This window comes from Apodemus sylvaticus, chromosome 19, assembly GCF_947179515.1.
Source record: "Apodemus sylvaticus chromosome 19, mApoSyl1.1, whole genome shotgun sequence".
In the NCBI taxonomy this organism is placed as follows: domain Eukaryota; kingdom Metazoa; phylum Chordata; class Mammalia; order Rodentia; family Muridae; genus Apodemus; species Apodemus sylvaticus.
In genome coordinates this window covers 11,966,557-11,993,628 of record NC_067490.1, presented here as the reverse complement: position 1 = coordinate 11,993,628, position 27,072 = coordinate 11,966,557, and the positions used below count along the sequence as shown (strand labels likewise).

General features: G+C 53.2%; 1 protein-coding gene across 7 annotated transcripts in view; it reads right to left on the bottom strand.

Moving 5' to 3' along the window:
- Window positions 1-27,072, bottom strand: part of Cabin1 (calcineurin binding protein 1) — a 110,507-nt gene that overhangs the window by 11,288 nt on the left and 72,147 nt on the right. For all 7 annotated transcript variants that reach the window (XM_052164483.1, XM_052164487.1, XM_052164489.1 and 4 more), the window contains 3 exons: window positions 25,519-25,632; window positions 962-1,125; window positions 97-193 (listed from right to left, as the gene is read on the bottom strand). In XM_052164483.1, the coding sequence (XP_052020443.1) occupies window positions 97-193; window positions 962-1,125; window positions 25,519-25,632 (375 nt within the window). The remainder of the gene's footprint in view (window positions 1-96; window positions 194-961; window positions 1,126-25,518; window positions 25,633-27,072) is intronic.

Genomic DNA, 27,072 nt, shown 5'->3' with positions numbered 1-27,072 from the left:
GGACCTGTGTAGGCCACCAACTGTGGCTGCTGCAGAGACTAGTTACCCTGGCCCTTAGGCATAAGGCCCGGGGCGAGCTGTGGTAGGCTGACGTACCTCGGCAAGCTCACTCAGTGTGTCCTCCAACACCTTCACAGTGAGGATGAAGGCGCGCTGTGCCAGGACCTGGCGGTCGGCATCTCGCAGATATTTCCTGCGGTCATACAGAGAGACAGAAATAGTGGGACAGTGTCAGAGCCATGGAGTACAGCTGAGTGATGAGTCAGCATCTTACATCCACCCAGGAACACTTGTGACTGTGTGCCCACCAATTGAAGTCTGTTCCCCTAAAGTGCCCTTTGGACATAGACTTCATTTTCAGTTAGTCTCTGGCTTGTTCCAGTGGCTGCCTTGAGCCCTTCGAAGTACAGCTTAGCCAAGGGCCAGGGCTATGGTGGGCTGGTGAAGGCTTGTGGGCTAAGTTCCTTTTCCTCAGCTTGGCTTCTGGGATGCTTATGCTTCAAGGCCAGGCTAGCCCTGTGCCAGCTCTATCTCCAGGTATAGCACCTCCAACCTCTGCACACGACAGTTCGAGCAGATACACTCTGTTCTGTGTCCCATCCTTCTGGGCCATGAAGCCATGACATCTGTTGAGGCCCAAGACCTCTGCTGCCCGCCTGTTACTTCCCTGGGGCTAGGGCTACTTTCAAAGTGTCTATTCCCTACACTCCACACTGGTTAGAGCCTCTGCGAACCCAGGTTGGGCAGGAGGGATGGTCTAAACATGGACACTATCAGCTTGCGTCAGTCCAAGAGTGCTTAAGGTAGAGAGGTGGTAGGCCTGTATTCTAGATACCAAGAGCTGTCCCTCAGGAGTGAGGGAAGGCTGGGACTTCTGGACCAATAGGCCTCAGAGCCAGGTGCGAGCAGTGGGGACGAGCCTGGGTAGAGGCCGAGTCAGGTTGTGTGTCGGCTCACTCACTTGCCCTGGTCTGGTGTCCGCTGCAGCATGGAGGACACCTTCAACAAGGTGCCGTGGTCCCGGAGCTGGGCTAGAACCTTGAGCAGCAGCACGATGGAGCGGTTCATGTGCCAGGCAAAGCTGCCCGGCCGGTCAATCTCATCCACGGGGATCCGCCAGATGCCCTAGGGGACGGGCAAGGAGAGGCTAAGGGAGGCTGCCACCTCTCTGGTGCCTTAGGGATACCCTGCCTGAAGTCCCCTCAACCCTGCCACTGTGCACAGGGTCTAGCCAGGGCTTCTCAGCCCTTCATGTTAGCAAGAGGACGACAGGCGTGCAGCCGCCTCTACCAAGTCACCTTACATCTATGGCAGAGGACTGTAGGCGAGGTGCTGTAAGCAGTTTCCTTAGTCAAAGTCAGATCAGCCCCTTCCTTTTATGTGGCCGTATCCCACGAGCTGCTGGACCTGCCACCTACAGTGGCTGTCACACAGTGCTCATGCTCTCTGCACTCCCGGGGGAGCAGTACTGAACCAGAGGACCGGTGACACTCTCATAGCTGCTGCTGGAGGACAGGCTCCTGCAGACTCACTTCCTCAGCTCCTCTTCCCGGCTACATGCAGGAAACCAACTGCATCCCCAAAGATACCCAGGCCCCCAATACCAGTTAAATCGGTTTGTTTAGTAGTCTCTCCTCCCCTTTCCCTTAGTCCACATCTAACCACAAGGTATTGCCCCCTACCCTGCCCTGTCACCAGTGCCCTCGCAGGATCCTGTGACATCCACTGTGGTGTTGAGGTTTGATCTTTTGCTATGCTAAATACTGGCTGCTCCAGAGACCACACATAGACCCACCAGGTGATGCTATGAGACCCTGCCCCCTCAAGTTATTCCTGATTGGTGAACAAAGTTGCAGACAGCCATGATGGGCAGAAGAGACAGGCGGGGTTTAGGGTTTCCAGGCTTGGGGTCAAAGAGGTGGGAAAAGAGGAGAGAGAAGCTGCCATGGGATAAGATTCTTAAAATAACGGCCCTGTGGGTTGGCTAATTGGAGTTAAGAGCAGCCCAGACGAAACATGGCAAATTATATGATGGGATTATTGGCTGGGAAATAGACATAAAAGCATAGAGGATAGATACCTGCCCAGCTCCTGTGCTGATTAAGAATTATTATAAATAAAGGCTGTGTCTTTTATTCAGGAACTAAATGGTTAAAGAGGGGATAGAAACCGTGGATTGGGATTAAATATTTTCAGCAACACTGGGTCCATCAGAGTATAGGGGTAATATGGATGACAGAGGGTAGGAGTGGTGTGTGAACACTCAGGAGACCTTGGTGGCCTGGAGGAAGCTGGCAGATCCCAGTGGGGTCCCTGTAGTCAACCCCCTGAATTATGGGGTTTCTGGGTCTCAAGCGCTGGTCACAGGGTAACTTCAGGAGCATCCGCATGGGGCTCTGTGTCATGTCTCCTTGCCACCTGTTGGTAGTCATGTTCAGAAGTATAAACCCATGCTCTAGAGGCCAGGGGGACGGGGCAGGAGGGGCCAGGGCTTCTTTAGCCCTCAGCTGATGAGGGAGGCCTGGAGAAGCTTACCACTCTTAGTCCCTGGTGCCGCCGCCTCCATCCTGGGCTTCAAAGAGGCCCACCTAACCTGCTAGAGGGTGAGGACATCCATACCCAGGGGAGCAAACAGAATTATATAACAGCTTATATGTCTATATAAGCTTATAAAAAGTCACATGCTGTATGGTGTGTATGTCTCAAGGATCCCAGAGTACCTTGCCTCTCTGCTCCTAGGACTAAGGATAGCCTAACAGACTACAGTGGCCATGAAGGTATTCATGGCCCAGCAGTGTGAGGCCAGGGAAGGGTTCTGTTTCTTGAGGAGGTACATCGCAGACATCATACATGAAGTTCTCACATGGCTTTCCAAACATGCAATAGATGACAGCTCAGAGACAAGGAATAATCCTTCTAGAGCCACAGACTCGAGTGGCTACCCCACAACTCTGAGGGAATGACCTTTGTGGGTCTTCAGGGGGAAGGCTCCACACCTGTACCAACCTCTGCAGCTGGCCTGGGCAGTAGGGACGCATGCCTTGGGTCACCCTGAGCAGCGAGTGTGTGTGTGTGTGTGCGTGGGGGGCAATGTGATGGGTCTGACCAGTGTGCACTGAGCACAGCCCACCTAGCCACGAGACAGCTATCACACCATGAAAAAATGAGCTGCGGAGGTGCTACGCGCAGTAAATTATGTTTGCCTCAGGTAGGGAGCGGCTGGGGAAGCAGAAGATAGCTGGCAGATGTGAAGGCACAGGAGGCCAGGGCTCCTGTAAAGGCCCTCATTCCCCAAGCTGAGCATCAGTGGCACAGCACCGCAAGCCACCTTCCCAGGCAAGGGTAGGAGTCGGAGGACCCAGCCCCTCTGGGGCTGTAAGAGGCCTGGCAGGCAGGTATGGCACACGACTGCAATGGAGTCACATTCAGTACCAGGGGAAGAAGAAAGCAACCCAGGCCATACATTCTGTCAGCCAAGGTGCCTCGTCTCGTTTCCAGTGCACTACCCACCTCGGCTCCTTTTCTAACACGGCGGCACTCATTTCCGTGCCAGGAAAAGCAGGGGAGTACAGACACCCTGACCAACTCCAAATGAGCTTCGAGGCCTTGAGTCCAGCAGCTGCAGCGGCCCTGCTCCCGCGTCATTCTGGCCTTGTGGAGACAGCCGTGCTGAAAGGCACACGCGCTGCGCCAGGCCTGGCTCGTTCATTCCTCCTGTCCATTCGCGCGGTCCACTAGACTCTTGAATTTACTGGGTAGTTCTCCTCCCTGTTTCCTGAACAGGTCCCTTCTCTTCCGTGGCCACGCAGCTAGCAGGTAAACTGCTAGCAGGAGCCCTTGGGAATAGTGCTTTGCCCTCCCAGCATGGGGCTGGATACAGATGGAGAGATGCCTGGGTAGGCGGGGGTAAGGGGTGTCCTGTGGCCATCAAGCTGGCCTTTGGAGATAGCGGTTCTGAGAAAGGACAGTCACGAGCCAGCAGGGTAGAAAAGAAGCCAACTATTCCTTCTGCCCGAGCTGAGCAGAATCTGGTTCTGTGTTTACAGTTCCAGGATGGACTGGCACAGCCCTCTCCAAAGGGGGCAAACTAGAACTCATCTTTCCCTAACTACTGCACCAAACCCACTCCCAGACAAGGTATCGGGGCCTGTCAGGATGAATCTGGAAGACACCTGTTCTGTTCTGTCTCCTTCCCCACAGCCCACGATGGAGAAGGTGTGGGGCTAAGCAGAAGCTGCCCAGCACCCAGCACCCAGCCCAAAGAGAAAGTCATGGGCCCCTGGCAGGGGTTAGGGAGAAGGCCGAGGGAGATGAACTAGGCTAGCATGGAGGATGTGAGCAGCAGGGCTCCTGTGTGAAAGCAGGCCTGGCGGGAAGCAGATGGGAAAGAACCTACGGAGCTCAGGGCCAGCTCTGAGGGCCAGGCCAGAGCAGGAACACACATTTGAGAGCTAGCGGCTTCGTGGGAGTCAGAGCATCAGGACCCTACAAGGAGTCCCCTCTGTAGGACTATGCCTTCTTTCTTTTCTTTTTCTTTTTTGGTGTTTTTTGTATTTGGTTTTTTCAAGACAGGGTTTCTCTGTGTAGCCCTGGCTGTCCTGGAACTCACTCTGTAGACCAGGCTGGCCTCGAACTCAGAAATCTGCCTGCCTCTGCCTCCCAAGTGCTGGGTTTCAGGCGTGCACCACCAGCGCCGGCAGGACTATGCTTTCACACACCTGCAGGCATGCACACTGTCTTTAATCAGCCTCCCTGGATTCCTGGGTTGTGGTGACACCAAGCCTGGGCTCCCTGGTGGTCACTGTGGCTGGGGATAATGCTTGCTCAGAGTACTGTGCTGCAGGCAGTCGGACCTTCCCAGAAGCCCCCGAGGACTTCCAAATACCACTCTGTACTCGAGCTTCTCCTACATGCCAAGTACTTCACTGCAAGCAGCTCAGCCCATCTCCGCTCCTTAGAGTGGTTCTGGGCTCCTTGATGACAGATGAAGTCACTGAAACACACACTAACAACTGAATAATTTATGGGGTCCCAGACTTCGGGCTGAAGGTTGGACACCAGTTCCCAACCCTCCCCAGGGCATGGTCTGCTTTGAGGGTTTTTGAAGCCTTTCTCCGGAGCAGAGCGCTGCGTAGGTGGAGAGAGACCGTAAGCCTGTGGTAGCGCTCCCTCACAGATGCTCATCCTCTTACAATGGGCTGGAGAGCAGTGTGGGAGGAGGCTGCTGAGGCTGCCTTCCACTAATGGCAATTTGAGTGCGTAGACCACCACAGAGGGAGCAGACAGCAGCGGCTCCTGCAGGCTGGAACACTCTGCCTTGGTAAGGCTCTGCCTGTGCTCCATCTCATAACGTCCTCACACACTGTGGTCAGGGGAGCATACTCCTGAGGAGACCCAGACTCTTCTTTTCTCCCTTTCTCAGAAGGCTGCACATACCCGTTACAGGCCTAGAAGAGCTTATCCACACACACCTGAGCACCGGACCTGAGCACCTGACTGACGTCTGCTGAACACAGCCTCCTTACTCAGCCCAGAGCCAACTGCCCCAGCAGGCAGGGTCCACAGATTCAAATTTAGATCTGGTTCTCCCAGCCCACGCTGTAGTAACAGCATAGCCTGTCTGTCCCAGATCCTCCTAGAGCCCCTTCCTTCTCTAAGGCACCAAGTCTAGAGAAGGGAGCATGCCTACAAGGCCTGGAAAAGCCAGGAAGGAAACAAGTTGGTGGAAGGAATGGCCTAGACAGAGCTACACTGGGGTGGGGGTGGGGCTAAGAGTTTCATTCTCTTGCCACACTGCCAGAGATAGCCTAAGATATCCAATTCTTTTTTCCCAGAGAACATGACTGGGTTTAGATGACCCGCTCAAGGATGCTCAGTGACAGTGGACCAGGAAGCAGGGGTCTGTCTTCCTCGCCAGAAAGCCTCTCCTCATGGTCTCACTTTTAACACTCACTCCCAAGGGAAGGAGCTGGTGGGGTTTTGAACCACATGCTTCTTAGGCAGCTAAGAAGCAGCAATCTTAGCACACAGCAGGCATGGCCCGCAAGGTTTGCCCACGGGCAGGGTGGCTTGCCGCCGGCTGGTGTCCTCCCACTAACAGCACAGGCCTCACAGAGCTGAAGTGCTGCAGGCAGGCCTACTGCAGGAGCCGGCCTTCAGTCTTGGTCCTGCCAGGGCTCAGTTGCTTTCTCCAGCTGTTCCTTGCTGACAGCTATGATACTTGTTCTGATTTACCGTTCTCAGGGTCATGCCCAGTAGGCCCCAGGCCTGGCAGGAGAGCAGGAGGGAAGATCTCATCTGGGCACCTAGAAAGGTTGTAAAGGAGCCACCTAGGCACCACACAAAGGTGCTGATGTGGAAAAAGGAACACATTATGCAGCATGTGAGGAGACTCAGGACCTGAGGGAACAGCTCCCTGTCTACCTTACCCAGGCCCCCCATTCAGGGCCTTCTGGGCTCTCCCTGACCAGCGAAGGCCCTGCTCACCAAGACTCCCTTTAGCCCTTGACTTCAGGTCAAGGGCCTTGGACACAACAGTCATCCTGGCACAGCCCAGGACAATGACCTGTGTCCCAAGAGGAGGAAGGAGGAGGAGAAGGGAGGGCAAGTGGGCAGACGGGCTGTAGCCCCTGAAGAAAAGGGCGCCCAGCAGCACTTAGCAAACAAGGACAGTACACTATCAACCATGAAGCCCACCTGCACACTCAACAGAAAATGAATGTTCTGGGTACAAATCATAAAACATAGACTCCAATCACTTAAGAATGGGTGTGGGGCACCCCAGCCACCCAGGAACAAGTATAAAAAGAGAGGCTGGAGTGTGGAAAGAGGCCAGGAACTCTGAATGGTGCCTGAGCAAAGTCAGAGGGACCAGGATGGGGCGGCTGGGCCTCTGCTAACAGGACAGAAATGAGAACAGGGAGCTGAGGGGGGCAGGGCAACTGATTTGGAACAGCCCTGCAACTTGGGGTATCCTGAGCCCAAAGAAGCATTTCCCATGTCATCAAAAACATCTTCTTGACAACAACCGCTGAACCCTTTATCCCACAGCACATGAGCTACAGGTTGACAGCTGAACTAAAGTTTTCGGGTCATTGTTGACCCACCAGAATGGTGGATTGGAAAAGGCAATAGGCCTGAGGAAGAGGCAGGTGGATCCCTGGGGTGGGGCTGGTGCCTCAGCTGATATGGTTGGGGGATGGAAGAATGGTATACTTTTAACAACCCTGCTCACTGAGAACAGTACTGTGGATCCCAGAGAGAGAGAGACAGACAGAGAGATGAGGCGGGGGTGGGGTGGGTGGGAGACAGAGACAGAGAAAGAGACAGACAGACAGACAGAGGCAGAGAGCATGTGTGCGCCCATCCCTCTCCCTGTGGCCCTTCTGGTATGGGCACACTGGTGAATGGGGAGTTAGACATCTATCACAAAAGCAGAAGACACAGGGTGTAGGCACAGGCTGCTGCTAGGATGAGCTGCTAAGCAAAGGAGGAGTGAGCTCAGCAGGACAGAGCTCAGCAACTCCCCTCCTTCCACCCCAGAAAAGCACAGAAACCCGTGCAGACTCCAACACAACCTCAAAATTAACAACAACCCAACTCCAAGAAGCAGGGGATGGTCCACGTGCGGGGCGAGCACAGTTGGGGTGGGGGTATGGCAGCAGGCCCCAGGCTTGGGGTGACACCTGTCGCCCATTAACACACAGAGACCACTCACACTAGACTACCTGGAGAGGTGTGTGCACAGGTATTAGAGATGCTTCCAATGTCACTCAGTCCCTGGGGCTGACTGCGTCTCTCAGGAAAACAATTTGTAGGTGGCTGCCCAGCTTCTCCCTCATCAGATTTCACTCTTGTTCTGAGGAGCCTGGCTCCTTTGTGAGGTTGCAGGCAGCAGGAAGCCGAGGCTATGGCTCAGCCCTCCCACCAGCTAGCTCTTTATGTAGTGCACCCCGTTTGTCCCCAGGACGGAGAGCATCACAATGCTGCCAGTCAGCTGGGTAGCACCCATGGCCTCATGTACAGAAGGCTCCCTCTGGCACCTCCTCTTGCCCAGGAATCCAGGACTGCTTTCTAGGTAGCTACTCATCCTTTTGACGCTGAGGAGAGTGGGCCCTGCAGCACTTCTGCTCCATGCTAAAGATGGAGGGAAGCTGGGAGCCCTTCCCACCCCTGCAAGCCCCAAACCACTGTAGAGAGAAGTTTCTTAATGAGCACCTCAGAACCATATGCAAGGCAATCTGTGATCTCTGGACAGTGCAGCGGCTGTCATGAACACCCTGTCTCCCTCACAAGGTCCTAGCTGTCCAGGCAGGGCTACTGAGGGCAAGGGATTCCCCCTGCCATTACAGGTAATGAGTCTTCAACAGACTCAGGCAGGGGCTGGGGAAGCCTGCAATTTGCCTGCAGCTGGCGTCTGCCGTTTCCAGCCTTTTCTGCCAAATGAGACATATCATGCACTAGGTCCCCTCCCCTCCCCCCTCCTGGGAAAAGCAGAACCGACAAACAACTGAGCTTGGGGAGAGCCTGGCAGCCAGCCCTGCCCCCCTTCCCGTGCTTAAGGAACTAGTGGCGCCCCATGCCCAGCCCATACTATCCTTACCCCAACCCTACCCTTCCTCTTACTCTCGAGTGCTCAGTGGCTAGGACCCCGGGCCCCATGTTCCAAGCCGGACCGCACTTGCAAAGCGCTGGCACCATCTTCCCGCCCCCGCACAACAGCTATTTTTAGCTAGGGAAGCACCGCGCCCGGGCTCCGCTGCCCATCCCGCCCGGCGGCCCGCTCACCATCCCCGAGAGCGGCACCGCGCAGCTTTTCGTCAGCGCCTTCTGCCGCGAAGTTGTTGCAGCTAGTGGCTTTCGTTTTCGCAGGCGCACACCCACGCCTGGGCTCCGGCCCGGGGCTTGGTCGGGCTGGGCTGTCCTGGGCTTACTGGGCGGGCGCAGTACAGACTCCACCAGCGCCAGCCGCCCCCGCGTGCCACTACCGAGGCCGGTCTGGCCTCCCACCTGACGTTCGGGAGAACGCCAGCCCAGTCCGGGCACGGGGGCCACCGCTCCCACCGTCAGCGACTTCCTCTGTAGAGGCGCTGGGGAAACCGCGGCCCTCGGGCTTCCTGCTGCGCCCGGGGCGGGGGCAGCTCCCCCAGCCCACCCGTGGGGGGAACTTAGCGCAGCAAAGCAGAGAGCCAGGCAGGCAGAGGTGAAGTGGTCGTGCAGCCCGGGTCCCAATCCCCGCCCTCGGCCGCAGGCAAGTTCCTACCCGCCAGCTCCCCGGTGGCATCTGTGCAGGAGAGCTAGTGCGGGCGCCAGGCCATGGCCGCGAAGGCTTGCTCCTCACTCGCGGCGGGCCGGGGCGGGGCAGGCAAGAGCCGGACGGTCCCCCGGCAGTCGCTTGGCAGCATAACTGACTTTTGCCTGCCAATCCTGGCGGGGTCCTTGGCCTAAGCACCAGGGGCTCAGTGACGCCGGGCTGCCCACCGGCTGAGGGGTATCTAGTACACAGCCCTTGCTTGGCACAGGAAACTGTGGGACGGGGAGGTGAGTTTGGGAGGCAGAATGGCAATGGCCAACGGCAGCATGCGTGGGCAATCTTCCATCTGCAGCGGGGCTCCAATGTGAACAGCACCCTTCCCCCTCTGTGCCTCACAGGGCCTTGTGGAGGGTAGAATCCTAAGTTGTAGGAGGGCCACACTAGAGCTGTCAGCTGGGGGTAGAACGAAGACATCTGGAGAATTAACACTCTCAAAGAGAGCACAACAAAGATGCCATGGTCTCCAGTGAGCTCTCCAGAGGGAAGCCATCTATTTTCTCAGAGTGTGCAGCTGGGCCAGGTAAATGAAGACCCTCCCCACCTCTGCATTTCAAGAAGAGGTGCCCAACTCCTGTGAGCAGCTGTGCAGAGTCCAGGGAAAAGTAGTGTGCCTGTCCTACGGAGGAAGGGCTCAGAAGGGAAACAGTGCTCAGGGGCACAGACCGGCACCCACAGCACCGATCTGCACAGGGCATCTTCAACCTAGTGAGGCACACGGTACAGGAACTAGCCCTGGATGCTCTTTGTGCCCAGGTGGAAGAGGACACCAAGGAGGGGGACAGGAGATGCTGACCCACACATGGACCCTTACTACCCTCCTGAGGGCTTCACCCACCTAATCAATCACACACAGCTGACTCCTTGAGCTGGCTGGTTTCCATTTGCCTTACTCTAGCTTCTCGCAAACAAGCACAGGTCCAGCCCTCCTCCTCTCAACCTAGAGAATGAGCCAGTTTCCTACGCTTGGAAGATGACTTTCCTGCTCAGCTCAATGGGCTTGTTGCTGGGGACAAGGAAGAAACGACTTGGGTTCCTAGAGGCTCACTTGCAAGTGTACACATACACACACACACACACACACACCAGCACAAGCCTTCTTCAGACTCTGAGGACAGGACCTTCAAATGCATGTGCCTCACGACAGCATCCTCACTGCTACTGTTCTTTGACTGACAACGGTGGGAATAGATATCTCAGAGAGAGTCTGAGCGCTGGTACAGTTACTCAGCTGTGACACAGGGACCCATCATGCAGACCCGGCAGCCCAAGCCTGTCATTCCTTGCGGCTGCCTCCAACTGCTGGCGCAGACGTCAGAACCAGTGCTAAAATGCCACCTGTACCTCACGGAACTCATGACCCCATGTCATACATTTCCTACTTCTTGAAAGAGCAAGTGAGACCAAAGGAAGTTGAGAACATGTGCTCCTTACTATTACCCAGGTCAGGGAGACGTTGTGTTATCAGTGTCGTGTATGAGTGTCTGGAAGGAAGGATCCAGGAGGCCCACCAGCCACATCTGCTCTCTAGAGCATGCCTGCCCTGCCGCAGACAGCTCTCTCAGACACTGGGCTCCTGGAGAAGGGTTCTGAGTGGCCTGAAGGCCCAGTACCCGACGGTTACAGCAACAGAGAAGTCTACGGTAAGTAGGTACATGAGAACTTGGAGGGTCAGGGGTCAGAGGCATAGGGTATGAGTTGCTAAGTCCTGGATAAGCAAATTTTCAAGGACATCTCTGCAAGAACATCTACTCCCAGCTGGGCTCTAGAGGTCTGGGCATACCCACCCAACCTTGTTTTTTGAGGTAGGGTCTCACTCTAGTGCAGGCTGGTCTCAAACTCATAGCAACCTTTCTGCTTCAGCCTCTGACTGGCTGCTGGGATTATAGATGTGAGCTGCTACCCATCTTGCACTGGCTTCTTAACCCCATCTTTACACCGTGCGATGTCCTGCACTCCAACCCCTAGCTTGAACCAACACTCTCCAGAGCTATCATCATCCCTGGCTGACCAATGACAGCACAGCCCCAGTGAGCTATTCCTCGCAGGGTAAGAATCGCCCTTGTTCTCCCACCAGATGGATGGTTCTGAGTGGGAAGACCAACCTTGTGACAGAGGTTGGTGGGCCTTGCCTACATTATATCCTTGAGAATTCTTCGGGCTTCAAAGAGCATTGAGCTTCCTGCACTTATTAAAAGCCTAAGCAGTAGACTCCAACAGTAGAGCAGGTCCTAGCTGCTCACAGAGCACCTGAATGTTGAAAGGTGTGGACCTCTATCACTACCCTGGAGATAGAGCCACTCGTCCATCTCAGAACATCCCAGATGCCTGAAGTTGGCTCTGCGGCTCTCTGGCAGCCACGGAGGCTCAGGTGGTAGGCCACCTTGACCAGTCTCTCCAGGTCTCCTTGGGAATGTAGACTTAGCCTCTAGCGTACCTGGCCTATGGCATATGTAGGCACTCATGGCTCAAGTGGGGATGGGCCTCTGGTCTTGTGAAGCTGCGTTCCAGATGACAGAGCTAGACTGCTTAAGGTGCTACTAGCTGAGCTACCCGGGGGACCATGTGGCCCCAGTGGTGTCTTACAGCTCTTCCTTCTCACCATCTGAGCCCTTGGGAGACCTTCAGGTTTTTGCTGGTTCCTTTCTTGCAGGTTCTTACTTCAGTGCCAAGGTGGAACCTCTATCATCCTTCTGAGCTGGACTGGGACAAGAATGCTCCTTAAGAGTCCTTCCTATTCCAGCCACCTATTCCAGCTCTGCCACCACTCACCTGCCTCACTATTATGGGGCAGTGGCTCTGTGTAACAGTGGAGCTGGCAACTTTCCTACTGTGCACGTAACAGCCAGTTTTCTTCAAGGTCCAGACAAAGTGAAACAGGCCTCCCTTCCCCAGGTTCCCCAAAGCATGTAGTCTACTTAACTCTCTGGAGCTAGAGTGTTTGGTCCTGAGAAGCTGGCCCGGTGCTGCTTTGAGACGTCACTGTATCCGACAGTGCTGAGGGAGGACGGAGCTGAAGAAGCATGGAAGACAGGCTCAAGGACTGCCTCCAAGTGGCTGTGCGCGGGCTCCGCTCACACATTCCCGTCCCTGGGATGGGAACCACACTTAGTTCAGTGGACAGCTATGCTGTACCACTTGAGCCTGCAGGTCCTAGTATATGTATGTGCACCTTCTGTGCAGAGCCACTATTCCCACCAGCACTTTCGTTTTTTAAATGCAAAAGACAATCCTCTACCCCAGAAGAGAAAAGGTTCAAACTCAGCCAGTCCCCATGGCTCCTGTGAACCCTGGAATGGGCATGTAATGGGGCATGTCCGCTTAGCCTAACTGGCACCTTCAGCCCAGTGGCACAGCAGACCACATAAAGATAATGACAAGCTGGGGTGGGGACATGGCTGCAGTGGGGAAAGGGGCAGACAGGTCTACTAGGTTGGGTAGCCCTGGAGACTTCTCTATGCAGGGGACCAAAGAGAGGCAGCCCACTGAGAGGCAGTGAAGATGGCTGGTATCTCTGAGGGCAAGGGTAGTTACTGTGGCAGAGGGTATCTCATCTGGGTAGTGGGTAATCTTCATAGAAAAGGAAGGGTTGTCAGAGGTCAGAGGGATAAATCAGGCAATGCAGAGCAGCTGCCTTGGAGGTAGCCTGGATGAGCTACGCGGTGCCAATGGAGACCATGAGCTCCCTGTCTAGGAACCTGTGGCTGGCAGCAGTGGCGGCATCTGGGTCGCACAGGCCCACCCTGCATGCCTCTCCTGCACATGAGCCTCACTCCCATACTGCCATCCTTTCGCAACAGGGTGTGGACTGTGAGGAGTCCCTGAGCCTCCTTGGCATACAGGGCACTTGCAATGGGCTCCTCTATGCCCCCACTTCAGGCTGGACAGAGGAGCCCACTACAGTAACCCACTCTCTGGAGGGCTAAGCTGCTTCCATTTCATTTCAGGAGGGAAGCCCAGATCCTAGGAAAGCTTTCTCTGTCAGGCACACTGGAAAATAAACAAACCAACCCAGGATAATCTATACATCTACTGATCCCTGGTCCCTAAGGAATGGCTTTTACATAGCATGTGGATTTTGGCTGGCCTAAGGTAGGGAGTCACTAAGAAGCAACAGTGGAAGGAAGGGCAGTCTCTGAGATCAGATGGTAGGTAGCTCAGGCTACATGTGGTGGTCTGTCAGGCAGCTACAAGCAGCAGGTACCCTGGCAGACAGGTGGATGGGAAACAAGACAGGAAAGGGCCGAGAGCACTGGCACCTCTGTGGGCATTCTAGCTGCCAAGAAGGCTCATGCCCTCTGTTTCTTCTGGCTCCATGATGGTCATAGAAAGGAACCCTTTGCATCTTGGGTAATGTCAGAAGCAGAAACACCCTACAGAGCAGGGTCAGCTCCACATACACAGCCCCGAACCAGAATGCTGGTAAATGCCTCCTCTATGACAGCCCTGGGCCTCTCACCCTGATAAGGTTCTACCCACCGGGAATGGGGTCACCTACTCAGAGCATTAGGATATGACATAGGTTATAATCTGATGGCAAAATATAACCTATGTCTAACCTTGAACCAGCACTCTGGTGGTCTCTCAGTCAACCTGAACTTGACTCTGATTACTACATCAAATCCTTCCATATACATACTCCTCTGTCACGAGAGCAAGGGGTCTCCTCAGCCCACCTCAATGCTCTTCCTACTGGCATTTCTACTGCCCTCTTTTTTGGTGCCTTCTATGTGAGGGACTCACTGTACACCATTTCCCTTTGGTCTTTTCTTTGTTTCCCCATGAAATGCCTTTTTTCAGATAGTATGGCTAAGTTCCAGTTCCGCCTTCCAGAAGGGTTCCTCATCACCTCTGACTGACAGTCATCTCCACGACCCACACTACCACACTAGAGGTGCCTAGACCCAGGGCTGGGCACCATGGTGGTCGGAATATGCTTGGCTCATGGGGAGTGGCACTGTGAAGAGGCGTGGCCTTGTTGGAGAAAGTCTATCTGTGGGGGTGGGCTTTGAGGTCCTATGTTTAAGCTCTGCCCAGGGTAGAACGGAAGTCTCTACCTGGCTGCCTTCAGATCAAGATGTAGACCTCTCAGCTCCTTCTACAGCACCATGCCTGTCTGCCTGCTGCTATGCTTTCTGTCATGATGATAATGGACTGAACCTCTGAACCTGTAAGCCAGCCCCAATTAAATATTCGCCATTATAAGACTTGCCTTGGCTGGGCAGTGGTGGTGGTGGCACAGGCCTGCAATCCCAGCCCTCTGGGAGGCAGAGGCAGGCGGATTTCTGAGTTCGAGGCCAGCCTAGTCTACAGAGTGAGTTCCAGGACAGCCAAGGCTATACAGAAGAGCCCTGTCTCAGAAAAAAAAACAAACAAACAACAAAAAAACAAATCCAAAAAAAACCAAGAAAAAAAAAGAGTTGCCTTGATCATAGTATCTGTTTACAGCAATAGAAACCTTAATTAAAACAGGCAGGAGTGGGCAAGTAGGTGGAGGAACACCCTTGTAGGGAAAGGCTGGAGGGAGAGGGGGGATGGGATGGGGGTTTGTGAAGAGTACCTGCGGAAGGGGCATATCATTTGAAATGCAAACAAATAAAATGATTTACAAAAAGAAAGAAAGAAAAAAGACAGGCCTGAACTCCAGGCCTGTCATACAAGGACATGACAGTGGGCTCCAAGCTGAGGGGAGCATCCCTTACTGTGGACTGCGCACAGGCAGCCCCGTCTCCCTAAGGCATCCAGGCACTTGTGTACTGGATGCCCAAGGCAGGTACTGCCTGGTTGGCCCATGCAGTTATTGCTGAAGCAAGGCCTGAATGAAGACCTTCTCTGGCTAAGAAGATTCAGCCCCAGGCCAACCGTAATGGCTTGTCTTTCCTGAAGTCTACAACTGGCCTTTATTTGCCTCACTGACTGAAGAACCCCATCGGAGTCACAATGACTGGGTGAGCCTATGCAGAGAGTGAACAGGGTTTAGGGCACTAGACAGTCTGTTCCTTGCCAGTGATGCACTTGGGCCTACCTTAAAGGTCCAGGAGGCCTCATCTTTGTTGATCTAATATAAGACATATACTTAGTACTTTAAAAAAGGGTTGTCATTTTGTTTTGATTTTTGAAACAGGGTTTTACTATGTAGCTTACTTAGCTGGTTAGCTTCAAACTCATGATCCTCTTTGACTCAACCCCCGAATACTGAAATTACAAGCAGGTACCATTATTCCAGGCCCAATCAAAGCTTATTTTGGGATTGGTGCAATAGCACAGTTGGCCAAGACACCTGCTGTTGAGCCTGACAAGCAAATTTAAGTTTGATCCCCGGACCCACATGGCGGAAGCAACCTGCAAGTTATCCTTGACCTCCCCAGGGCGCATGCACTTGGCACATATGTTGACACAGACATGCATGTGCTCAGGCACACATGTACCCCTCCCCGCCACCCCACATTTTGAATCAAGCAAACTAGTGCAGATCATCACACCCTTCCCATCGTCTCAGTCTCTCTCACTCCCCCCACTCTCAGTGGAAGGTCCTTGTTACCCGTGTCCCTTCCCCACCACTGTCCTCCTGAACACAATGTCCCCGTTGCTCAGCAGTGCCCTCCTTACGTGCTCTTTGGCCTAACTCTGAAGTGATGTCTGGCCCACTGTGCAGATGAAGAAACTGAGCCTACAGACACTTAACCGGCCTGCTCACAGCTACACATCCCACAGTGTGGTAGAGCCAGGTACGGAGAGGGGTTTCCTCTTGGGAGCAGAGCTGGGGTGAGACATACCCCTGTAAGACCTCTGTATGTATGTTAGGGTCTTTGGCTTACCCCTCTCGGGCAGTTCCTGGCCCCAAGTACCTGCCACCATGATAATCCATTGTGTTAAAAGTCAAATTTTCCAAATAGGAAAAGTGGGGTGGGGGGACAGGAGAAGGGGAGGGAGAGAAAAATGGGGAGAGGTTAAAGCTACCCAAGGAAATAGGGGTCTAGCCCTGAGCAGTAAGTGCTGGGTACATGGCGGATGTGAAGTCTACAGACCTTCAGGGCCCTTCAGAAGCTGGCAGGGCACAGCTAAGCAGGTGGAGCTTGGCCCTTCCTGCGTCTGCTGGAGTAGTGGCCATCGCATCTGTTTTTCATTGGCTATGTGAATAGGTTTTTTGGAAAAGGAGATGGAAAACCACTGACCTTATCCAATTGGCCCACCTTTGCAGACGGACAAACAGAGGTCAAAGGGGCTGGAGACAGGAAGTCTAAAGTGGGGCAAGGCGGAGGGAGCCCTTCGCTGTATGCACTGAGTAGACTGGGTTTAGGGGCCTGCCTTTCCAGCCCATCTTGTTGTGTGTAAGCCTGCCAACAGAGGCCCCAAAGAGCACAGCAAAGGAGAGGCGCCTTTGCAACCTTAGGTTCCCTGCTACCACAGGGGTGGGTCACTGGCTTACTGAGGTGGCTGGTAACATTCTGGGAGGACATATTTGTCTCTGGGAGCAATAGCCACAGAAGGACCACAGTCCCCTTACCCAGCCACAGCATGTCCAGTCCTCTGACGTGAGCCTAGCGCTGCCACATCTTCACTCTCTCAGCGTTGCTGGGTCTCAGCACCAGAGGTCTCCCAGCCTCTGTCCTGGCCTGGGCCATCCTCTCTGCCTTGAAGAGCTTTGCTCAGGGGCTAGGAGCACGCCTACAAGTAGACCTCTCCTGCTGCTGCCCTTGGCTGGCCCACTGCTGCCCAGAACACTGGGCTTAAGACTGTCCTGGTGGCACTGCCTAAGCTGAAACCACCAAGCACCGGCATCAGAGAAACATAATCTACAGCAGGAAAAGAAGTCTGTGCTGGGATGTTCTGGGAAAATGTTGAACAGTACACTCTTGACTGAACAGAGCAGAGTGCTTGGGAGCGGAGGGGATCTGGGCTGAGTTTGACTGGACAAATCAGACAGTCCATCTAAAGAGAAAACAGCAGTGGTCCTGAGCAGCCGTACAGAAACTGTGGCATCAGAAGCTGGCCCAGAGGACATGGGTCCTGAGCCCTGGGCTTGACTCTGCTGCTCACTGGCTGGACAACCTTGGACAAGTCATGCTGTAGCATCTATGGGCACTTTTGTATCCTCTTTCAGCACTGCCCTCAAGACTCAGGACACAGATTAAAAGTTCACCCTTTCTTCTGCCCATGCATTCTGGCCTTGCTGTAATACTCAGTACCTTTAGGCAACAACTGCCTCTGGTGGCCAGAAAAGAATGCATACCACAGGAAGACATCCTAAAAACTGCTTACATTTGATTTCTGTTGCAGCCTGGCTTGGCAAGATGTAATAGTCACAACCTGGGCCTGCGTGTTCTATGCAATGACTTCCCCACAGTGTACTTCCTCTTGCAGGCTAGGAGTCTCATAGCTCCTCTCCACTTGATGCCCAGGGAGTGGTCCAGCCTGAGCTGTGTAGTTTCATAAAGTTCAGCAGCTCTGGACAGAGAGGCTGGCGCAGGCTGTGGGTCCACGCTAACCCTTTAAGATTCTCAAGAACAGGACCTCTTCTCCCTGGAGAACTTCAAGTGTTTCTTTTGTTTACTCTGCTTGAGCAATTGGCCCATGGATCATCTCAGCAATGCTAAAAATAGCAGGACTGCAGCAATTCCAACTACAGCCAAGAAACTCACATTTCCTCAATTGAGATTTCCCCTGCTTTTCTGATTCCCACTATGATGTGACTGGCTGTTCTTCCACCCCAATAGCAGTTAAGTTCCTGCTGTACACCTTGGGCCGTGCTCACGATGAAGCAGCCGCCGAATCAGGCTAAGTAACCTAAAAGAGTGACAGCCACCAAGAGAGGGGTGAAGGACAGAGAAGCCAGCCAGTTTTCTCACCAGCCAGGGATTCTTATGCCTGCTGTCTTCAGTGACAAGCTGTCATGGGGAAAGAGAAGAAGCCACAACCAATGTCACACAATGTCTTTCAAGAACCAGAGATTCTTGTTTCAGATGAGGTAACTCTGGGCTGGTGTAACAGTCAGCATTCCCCTAACCACAGACTCCCACAGGCATCTTCCCTGAGGACTACCTCTGCCTCCTCAGTGGTGTCCTGGTGACTGTCTGCCGGAGCAAGCCTGCTGAGCACTAAAGCCCATTCCTTTGCCTTCCTGTATTCTCCATCTTTATTTCCCTGCCCCTCACCCTATCAGTCTGTCTCTGGAACCATCGACTGACTTAGTCCAGGAAATCTCAATTAATACACTTTCTCTGTCTATGGCAAGGGCTATAGAGTTCATGGGCTGTTGTAAGCACAAGACCCGAGGAGCGGAAAGTGTGTTCCACTTCACCTTCTGTCTATCGAGGAAGCACTGCTCTGGTGGCATCCATGCAGCTAGGCCAACTGGGGAGGCCTGTGGTAGACCAAAACCAAGGACCCTGAGCTACGATGCACAGGGAGAAGCCAGGCTTCTACAAGCCCTGTGAGCAGAGGAGAGAACGGGCTTCTGTGTTCACAGTCTGCAGCAGCACCTTACAGCGCTCACCTTTTGCCAGCGGTGGGGATCTAGTTTATTGAGGGTAAATGCCTTCAGGGACACTACCTGTACTAAGTCCCAGCCAGGCAGTCAAATGGGGGGGGGGGGGGGTAAAGGTGCAAATGCTGCACCGCAGCCGTCCGGAGCAGCCTCCTCCTCTTCTTCCCTGCCCAGGGAGTGCTGGCCCTACATGAGCCTAGATGGAAATGTTACCACTAAGCCCTGCCACAGCCTAACCAGCCAGGCCCTTAGAACTGGACACCAGCCTGGCTACTGGCCCTAAGTAACCTTACTTCCTGGGGGGATATCCATGTCCTTTGGCTTGATGCCACTCTATTTTCCCCCACAGGCAGCACTCCTGCTTGGAGCAGCGGGGCCAGGTCCAGTGAAGGTACGAGCAGGTCACTTGAGTGAAGCTATCAATCTCTCCAGTCACAGGCTCTAATGCTTGATTAACCAAGACTCAAAACCCTCCTTCTACACAGACCAGCCGCAGGACCTGGGCCATCATGTTCCCTATCTGCATCTCTCCTGTAGATGATCTGACAGCTGGCTGACTATGTGGCAGGCTTAGGATCTGGCACCTGGCACGTTTACAGCAGTCAACGGGCTTCCTGAAGTGTGAGCACAGTAACAGTTACAGTTGTTACTGGTGGGAAGATGATATGTGGGACTGTCCGCAGGAAGCTGCCGGCTACTACAAACCAGGGAGTTCCTTTCCTGACCTTGCCTGGCTCTGACCACTGTACATGGCAGAGGAGTCCCCGGCTTTCAGGCTTGTTTACATTGGGTTTCACTGTTATCTACCCAAACAAGCCAGAACCTGAGTCCGGTATCTGGAATAAAGATTATCCACCAAACATGGGCACCTTTACGCCACAGCGATGGAAGGAAAGCCAAGGAGCAAGTCAGTATGCCTGGTGCTGACCAGAGGAGTCAATGCTGGACCTGGATATACCAACAGGGAATGAGGCCTGGCTATGGCTGAATTCCTGGGCACCTAAGCCAAGATATCCCTGTGTTCTGAGGCTGCTGCTCCCCAGTTACTCATCTCAAGGGGTTCTCAAAGATGGGAGACACATAGTCACTAGGCACTGAGCCGAGGGGAGATGCAACAGTAATCTAGGAGTGTAACAGTAATATTCTTTTAGGTTTCCTGGGTTCCACAGACTGCTCACTGCCTGGCTCTGTGGACATCTACCCAGATAGCTCTATGGAAGGAGAGCACTGCCTCAAGTGTGGCCTGGAAAGACTGTATCTAGAATGGTCAGTTGGGAGTCTTTTTGATGTTGTTGTTTTTTCAAGACAGGGTTTCTCTCTGTAGCCCTGGTTATCCTGGAGCTCACTCTGTAGACCAGGCTGGCCTCGAACTCAGAAATCCGCCTGCCTCTGCCTCCCAAGTGCTGGGATTAAAGGCATGCCTCACCACCACCACCCGGCCAGTTGGGGGTCTTTAGAGAGCTTTTCTCCACCCCAACTCTGGCAGATGGCTAGTTCCTCAGCTGGCCCCACCAGCAGAGGCCCTTTCTTCTTTCTCAACCACAGCAAGGCACTAGGCACTAAAGTTAGGAACACACAGCACAGACACTAAAGAAACAAAGGCGGCTCACAATGCCCATCCCTTCCATTGGTTTAAGCCTCAGAGTCAGGACAAAAGACCCACCTGGGCCTCTGTGGTGGCCACTTAGCAGGAGTGTGGGAGCCCAGAGCCCAGGTAGATAAAAGGAACTAGCCTCAGGTGTGGGAAGGGGCTTAGCTTACCTAGTCACCTACAAACAGACTGAAAACAATCTAAATTCTTCACCACACCCTATAGAAGGGACCAAATGAAAGTCATCTATGACAGATAGCTGGGAAGGGCAGGTAATTCTGTGGGAAAGAATCGGACCCAGTGCTGGGCCATTTGGCAATACATGAAAGTTATTAGATGTAAAGGGATTGCTCCCTGGCCTCCAGGCATTTGACCTGGAGACTCTTGCACAGTTGAGGCGCTACAGCAAAGCAGCACGCTGGGTAATGACGTACAACATACATCTGGGAAAGGGGCAAAACAGACAAGACACAGCTTAAGCGAGGCAGTGGAGCATGGTGTAGCTGTAGCTAAGAGAGTGAGCAAGAGCTTCCACTATAGGTGCCAGCTCTCAACCCAGGCCGTACGGCAAGGGACTGGTGTACACAATCAGTCACAAGTCTGGTTTAGTCTGTTCTTCTGAAGCCAAGGTGGGCCTTAAGCTTCTAGAAGATCGCAGGCATGTGGGAGTCAGGGTGCCCATTACCCCCACTTCAAGTCTGTCCCTTCTGAAGCCACCAATGGCCTCTGGAATCAGTGGAAGACATTTGGGATCCAAGAGACCTTGCGGCTGGCTCCGTGTGGGTCAATCTCGAGTCCTAAGTGTTGGGGACACTCCTGAATCTACCTGTTGGGATCACCCCACTCCAGGGAAGCCTTGGGCTTCTGGGAAGCCAAAGGGATAGAATGGCCAGGAGGTGAGCTTACCTGTACCCCAAATCTAAGTTTTTTTCTCAATGCCTTGGGCAGGAACATGTCTGTTGACCACCTGCAGTACCCTCCGCTTCTTTCAGAAAGGCTAGAAACTGGGTTAAAACAGGAAAAACCCAGTCTGCTAAAATAAGCAAACATTTTTGGGGAAGATGAAAGAGCCATCTCTGGCTCTGTTACTATGGGAACACTTCAGAATCAACTACAAGATAGGGAGGGATGCTCGCCCTGGACAAAACAGCTTGGTTTCAGCCCACGCAAGGCCTGCCCGCCCGCCCGCCCAGGGGTGAGCATGCTTGTACAGAAAGTGCAGGGAGAATCTGAGCCCCAGAAACAACACCTTATCCCCTGTGGTGTGGGCAAGCCACCTAGCATCATGTGTTTCCCTGAACCCTCTCTCCAGGTCAACATAACCCCTGCTCCTTGCTCCACTTTGAACCACCCTGGGCCTTGCACTGGTTAAACAGGGGCCTTTTCATTTGCTTGCAGGCCCAGCCTCTGCCTGTCCGCTACAGGTAGTCCATGGCTACATGCCTTCTGTCAGTTCCTCTAAACCCTGCAGAAGGAAGTTCAACAGTGCCAAGCTGGGCCCCAACCCAGAGTGCCCAAGAACTCCACCTCCACCTGGACACAGGACTAGAGTGTTGTGCTGGGTATAAAAGGGCAGGGAGACAAGGGGCTTTAGCTGGGCGTTAGCTTCCTACCCAAGAGCTCCTATCTGTTCCTGCCTCAGCCTCAGGGAAGAGACCCTCCCCCATTAAAAACAGTGTCGTGGAGTAGATACAGAAGTGTGTGTGTGTGTAAATGTGTACATGCTCTGAAGCACATGTAGAGGTCAGGGCACAATTTTCAGGAACTGGTTCTTTTTTGCTTTACTAAGAACCAATGTTGGCTAGCTGGAACTGAAAAGTCACTTGTGATTAAAAAGAGACCAGAATCACTGAGGGAATCACATCTTCTGGAAAATATATCCTCAAGATATATATAACATAGAAGCTGTGCTGCAGACCAGGTCAAAGCTGCATTTTACAGCTAGCAGCTGAACCTAGTGATACTGGCTTTTGTAGCACGAGACTTGCAGGGTTAAGGAATCATGGAAAGCAACTAAGGGTTGGCACTGAGAAATACCAGGGAGGACACTGTTTAAGACTGTCCCTATGTAGCCCCAGCCCAGACAATCCTGTCAGCCTTCTAATAGATGTCACTGGCACGCATCACACCTTGATCCTGTTACTTTCCAGTCAGGCCCCAGAGCTCTGCTTTATGAGATGAGTAACCAGGGCACTCAAAACACTAAATACCTGCTTGCTTCTAACTCTACTGCAGAAAAATAGGTTTGCAAAAGGGCCTAGTAATTAACATTATAGCGGTTCTTCTAGATCAATAACAGAACTGGTAATTCAGCAGAACAATGAACATGAACAGAAACTGTATTAAAAGCTAAAACTGTTGGACCAGAGACACAGACGGGTGATAATGTGCCTCCCTACATGTTGAGGTCCTAGGTTCAATGCCCAGCACTACAGAAAAAACAACGTGGACAAATACAGAATCTCCCTCACAGGGAATGAAGCGTGGTAAGAGGTCCCCACATTCCCATTCCCTGACTAAAATGCAAATATTCACTCAGGAAGCTGAAGTAAGAGAATCATGAGTTTTAGGCCAGACTGAACTACGTACCAACCCTGTTCCCCAATCCATCCCAAAATTAGAGCCATCAAGATGGCTATGAAAACAGCAATTGCTGTGTACACTTAGCAGCCTGAGCTTGGTCCCCAGAGCCCAACACAAAGGAGGAAGCAAAGACCTGGCTCCACAGTGCTGCCCTCTGACTTACATTCACAAGCCATAGCATGCATACTGTGACGCATGTGTCACACATGGACCCATATATACACATAAATACTTTAAAACTAAAAGGTCCAAAATGTTAACAACACTGATGAACTGATGAAGTCTTGAGGAAAAAAAAGCATGTGTGTAAGGGTGTGGACAGATCTTGGAGTGTGTAAGAGTGGGCATGTAGGTAGATCTCAGTGTATGTAAGGGTGTGGGTGTGGGCAGATTTCAGAGTGTGTAAGGGTGTGGGTGTGGGCAGATCTTGGAGTGTGTAAGGGTATGGGTGTGGACAGATCTTGGAGTGTGTAAGAGTGGGCATGTGGGTAGATCTCAGAGTATGTAAGGGTGTGGGTGTGGGCAGATCTCAGAGTGTGTAAGGGTGTGGGTGTGGGCAGATCTCAGAGTGTGTAAGAGTGTGGGTGTGGGCAAATCGTGGAGTGTGTAAGGGTGTGGGTGTGGGCAGATCTCGGAGTGTGTAAGGGTGTGGGTGTAGGCAGATCGTGGAGGGTGTAAGGATGGGGGTGGCAGATCTTAGAGTGCTTATCTACTGATACTTTTTTTTTTTAAGATTTTGGTTTTTTTTTTTTCCGAGACAGGGTTTCTCTGTGTAGCCCTGGCTGTCCTGGAACTAACTCACTCTGTAGACCAGGCTGGCCTCCAACTCAGAAATCCGCCTGCCTCTGCCTCCCAAGAGTGCTGGGATTACAGGTGTGCGCCACCACTGCCAGGCTAGGCTTTATCTTATAAATGGGCTACCCCCGCACCCCCCCCACACAAATATACAATAATAAATATCGGGAGTGCTGCCTGTAGTAACAGAAGACTGGGAATAACCTAAACCTCTCCCAGCGGGTGACGATGGTTATCCACCTGGATAATGCACGGCTGTAAATGACTCATCAGAGGCAGGCGTGGAATGAGTGCCCAGAATCCTGGGCCTTGGGGGGAGCGAAGCAGGAGCATCTGAACTTAGAGGTCATCTCTGCATGCTCAGTGAGTCTGAGAGCAGCCTGAGCTAGAAGCTCCCAGAAGGCATGGGCTGCGGCAGCAGGACGGCCGGGCAGCCTGGACTGCACAGCAAGACTATCCCAGGCAGGGGACAGAGGTCACTGGTACAACATTAGCTCAAACCGAGCAAGGCCCTGGCTTTGATCATCAGTAATAATAAATGATAAGTAGGAAGAACACCATAATACAGAGCTGCTATTAGAGAGAAAACAAATTGAGAGTGAGTGAGTGAGAGAGAAGAGAGAGAGAGAGAGAGAGAGAGAGAGAGAGAGAGCAAGCACACGCGCTCTGTGCCCACCTCAGGGCAGACTGCAGGACTATATGTGTTTTGATCCGTCATGCACAGACATGCGCACTGGCTGGTGAAGGGACCGAAGAACCACCCACGGTGTGGAGCAGGGCTATGGCTGGGGGTATGTGGGCGCTCTTGTCCACAGCACATGTTAGTGCCATGTTGTCTGATCACCAATGACACATACTGCCTGTCTATAAGCAATCCACAGAGCACAGCTAAGTACTGTGTTCTAGACTGGAGTGCCCCAGGCAGGTGTTTTAGTTGGGGTACAGACCCCAAACTTACAGGCTGGGAGACAGGGCACTCTTACCATTTGGCTAGGTCTGTGAGGGCCCTGGTAGATCTGCACCTTAAGGAGATGGCTCTACCACAGCCCTCCTGCCAGTGAGTACCTTGGTAGGCAAAGCCTGCCCTTACATTTCTCTCTGAATATCAAGAAATCAGGGTCAATGGAAAAGAAACCAAAGCTAAGAGGGTCATGTGACATGCCAAGGCCACCCAGGTGGGCCCTGTCAGGCTTAGGTGCAGAGGATGGAGAACTAGACTGGAGGTAGAGGAGAGACGGCACTGTCCCTGGGGAGGGCAGGACACATGTGGAAAGGCTGGGCGGCCTGCTGCTGAGGAAGGCAGATGCTTCCGGAGGCAGACAAGAGCAGCCCGAGAAGGTGGAGGAGACGAGGATGCTGTCTCTCCTCACACGAAAGGGCACTGAAGGCCCAAGCCTTGGGGAAACTTAGTTTTCAACAGAGAGTCAGCCTTAGTGAGATGCTTCCTGGTGCCCAGGCTCACACAAGGACAGGGGCCTGTTCCAGAGCTGCAGCCTAAAGCCCTCTGGCCGCCCCTATAGCCCCGAACACCCGGGGCTCCAGAGGACACACAGAGCTCATCCGTGCCTCTCCCCAGTACCACAGGAAGTAGTGACTTGCTAGAAGTCATTCAGTAATCACAGCCCCTTATCAGTTTTGATTCTCTTGTCAGTCGGCCCTCTGAGGGTGAAGCAAACACCTGACCAGGGTGTGTCTCTAGTGAGACGCAGTGGCAGCAAGCAGCCTCGGAAATCAACAAGGCAAAGTACTCACGTTGAAGAAATTGGTCTTGTTCCTCTCGCAGAAGAGCCCCTGTGCCGGCATGTGCTGCAGCTGTTGCCATGGGATACTGCTGCCTAGCAACACATCACGGGCCCACTGGAGGTTCTGGGGAAACAAGAAGTAGGTTGGAAGTGAGTGTGTGGGCTGCTGGAGTGCCCATGGGAAGGCAGGTGGTCCCTTCCTCAGGGCTGCACTGGCAAAAATTGTGAAGACATTGGTCCCACTGCTCCAGGAGGCTCTGGTAAAGAGCTCTGAGAACTGTGGGATGCGTTTTTGGAAGTGATTTTTGGTGTTGTTCACCATAGCTGACTTAGAAATGTGGTCTCAGATTACATAAGGCAGTGGGCATAGAGACCGTTCACCTGGCCTGACCCTGAAAACTGCCATGGAGACTCAGCGCCCGCACTTCCTGGGAACCCCTACTAGCCACGAATGCTAACCCTACTCATTTACCAGGAATCCCGACTTCTATACACACTCTGTGGCGGCACTGCCTCAGAGGCCTGGGCTCTCTCAGAGTCTGGGCCCAGGCTCTCGTGGCAGTGGGGCTTCTTGTTGCAGCCTCCTGAAAGGCAGAGGTAGAGGGAAGGCGCCTTCGGGTCCATGGGCCCTTCACCCTTCCTCAGCTCACACTGTCCCCCACGCCCCCCCCCCCATTACCTCAGGTTTAAAGAGGAAGAGGTTAGCCACAAAGAAACAGAGCAGAGCAGAGACAGGATAGGCCCAGCACATTCAAAGGGAAGGAATAAAAACCAAGGGTAGCCAAGCTCGCCCATCAACGCTGTTAGAGAGATGGGGGCCTAGGAACGAAGGAGGTACACAGCAATGCGCAGTCGTCAAGTCTGGGTCTGAGTGACAGCTCAGTTAGGCTCTTCTCGGGGAGATGCACGTCTGGTCCAACCAGTCAGGTTAGACATTCACAGAGAATGATACGGAGCACAAGACACAACAACACTTATGGGGTCTCACGGTGTGTCCTTATCCACCTAGACTTCAAGGACCCTCATCCCAGAGACCCCCATACCCGGCTGGGGTGGTCTGTGACATCAGGGAGTTTTGTTTCTGTGCAGTACTGGAGACTGAACACAGGGCTAGCACACAGCAGGTAAGCACTCTACCACTGAGGTATAGGCTGGCCCTTTCTCTACCATGGAGGTAGCCTAGATCTCTCCCCTCCCTTAATTTTGAGAAACTCACTAAGTTACCCAGGGTGGCCTAAACTCCTGGCCCTCTTGGTGATCCCCGCTAGCAAGCACTGGCGTTCCAGGCATCCACATACACTACCATTCCTGGCTCTATGTAAAGCAGAAACTTATTTTTGCAGGGCTGGGAGTCAAACCAGAACCTTGGTAATACAAGGCTGGAATTCTAATCCTGAACCATATCCAAACCCCCACCTGTAATTCTAATTCTTCCTGTACTGCCCCTGACTTACAGAAGCTGGGCACAAAGGAGACCTTTGACCTAGACAGTCAGCCTAGAGGTCAGTGAAGCAGGTAACACCTGGGCTGTGGCTTGCACCAGGCCATTTTAGGCCTAAGTGAT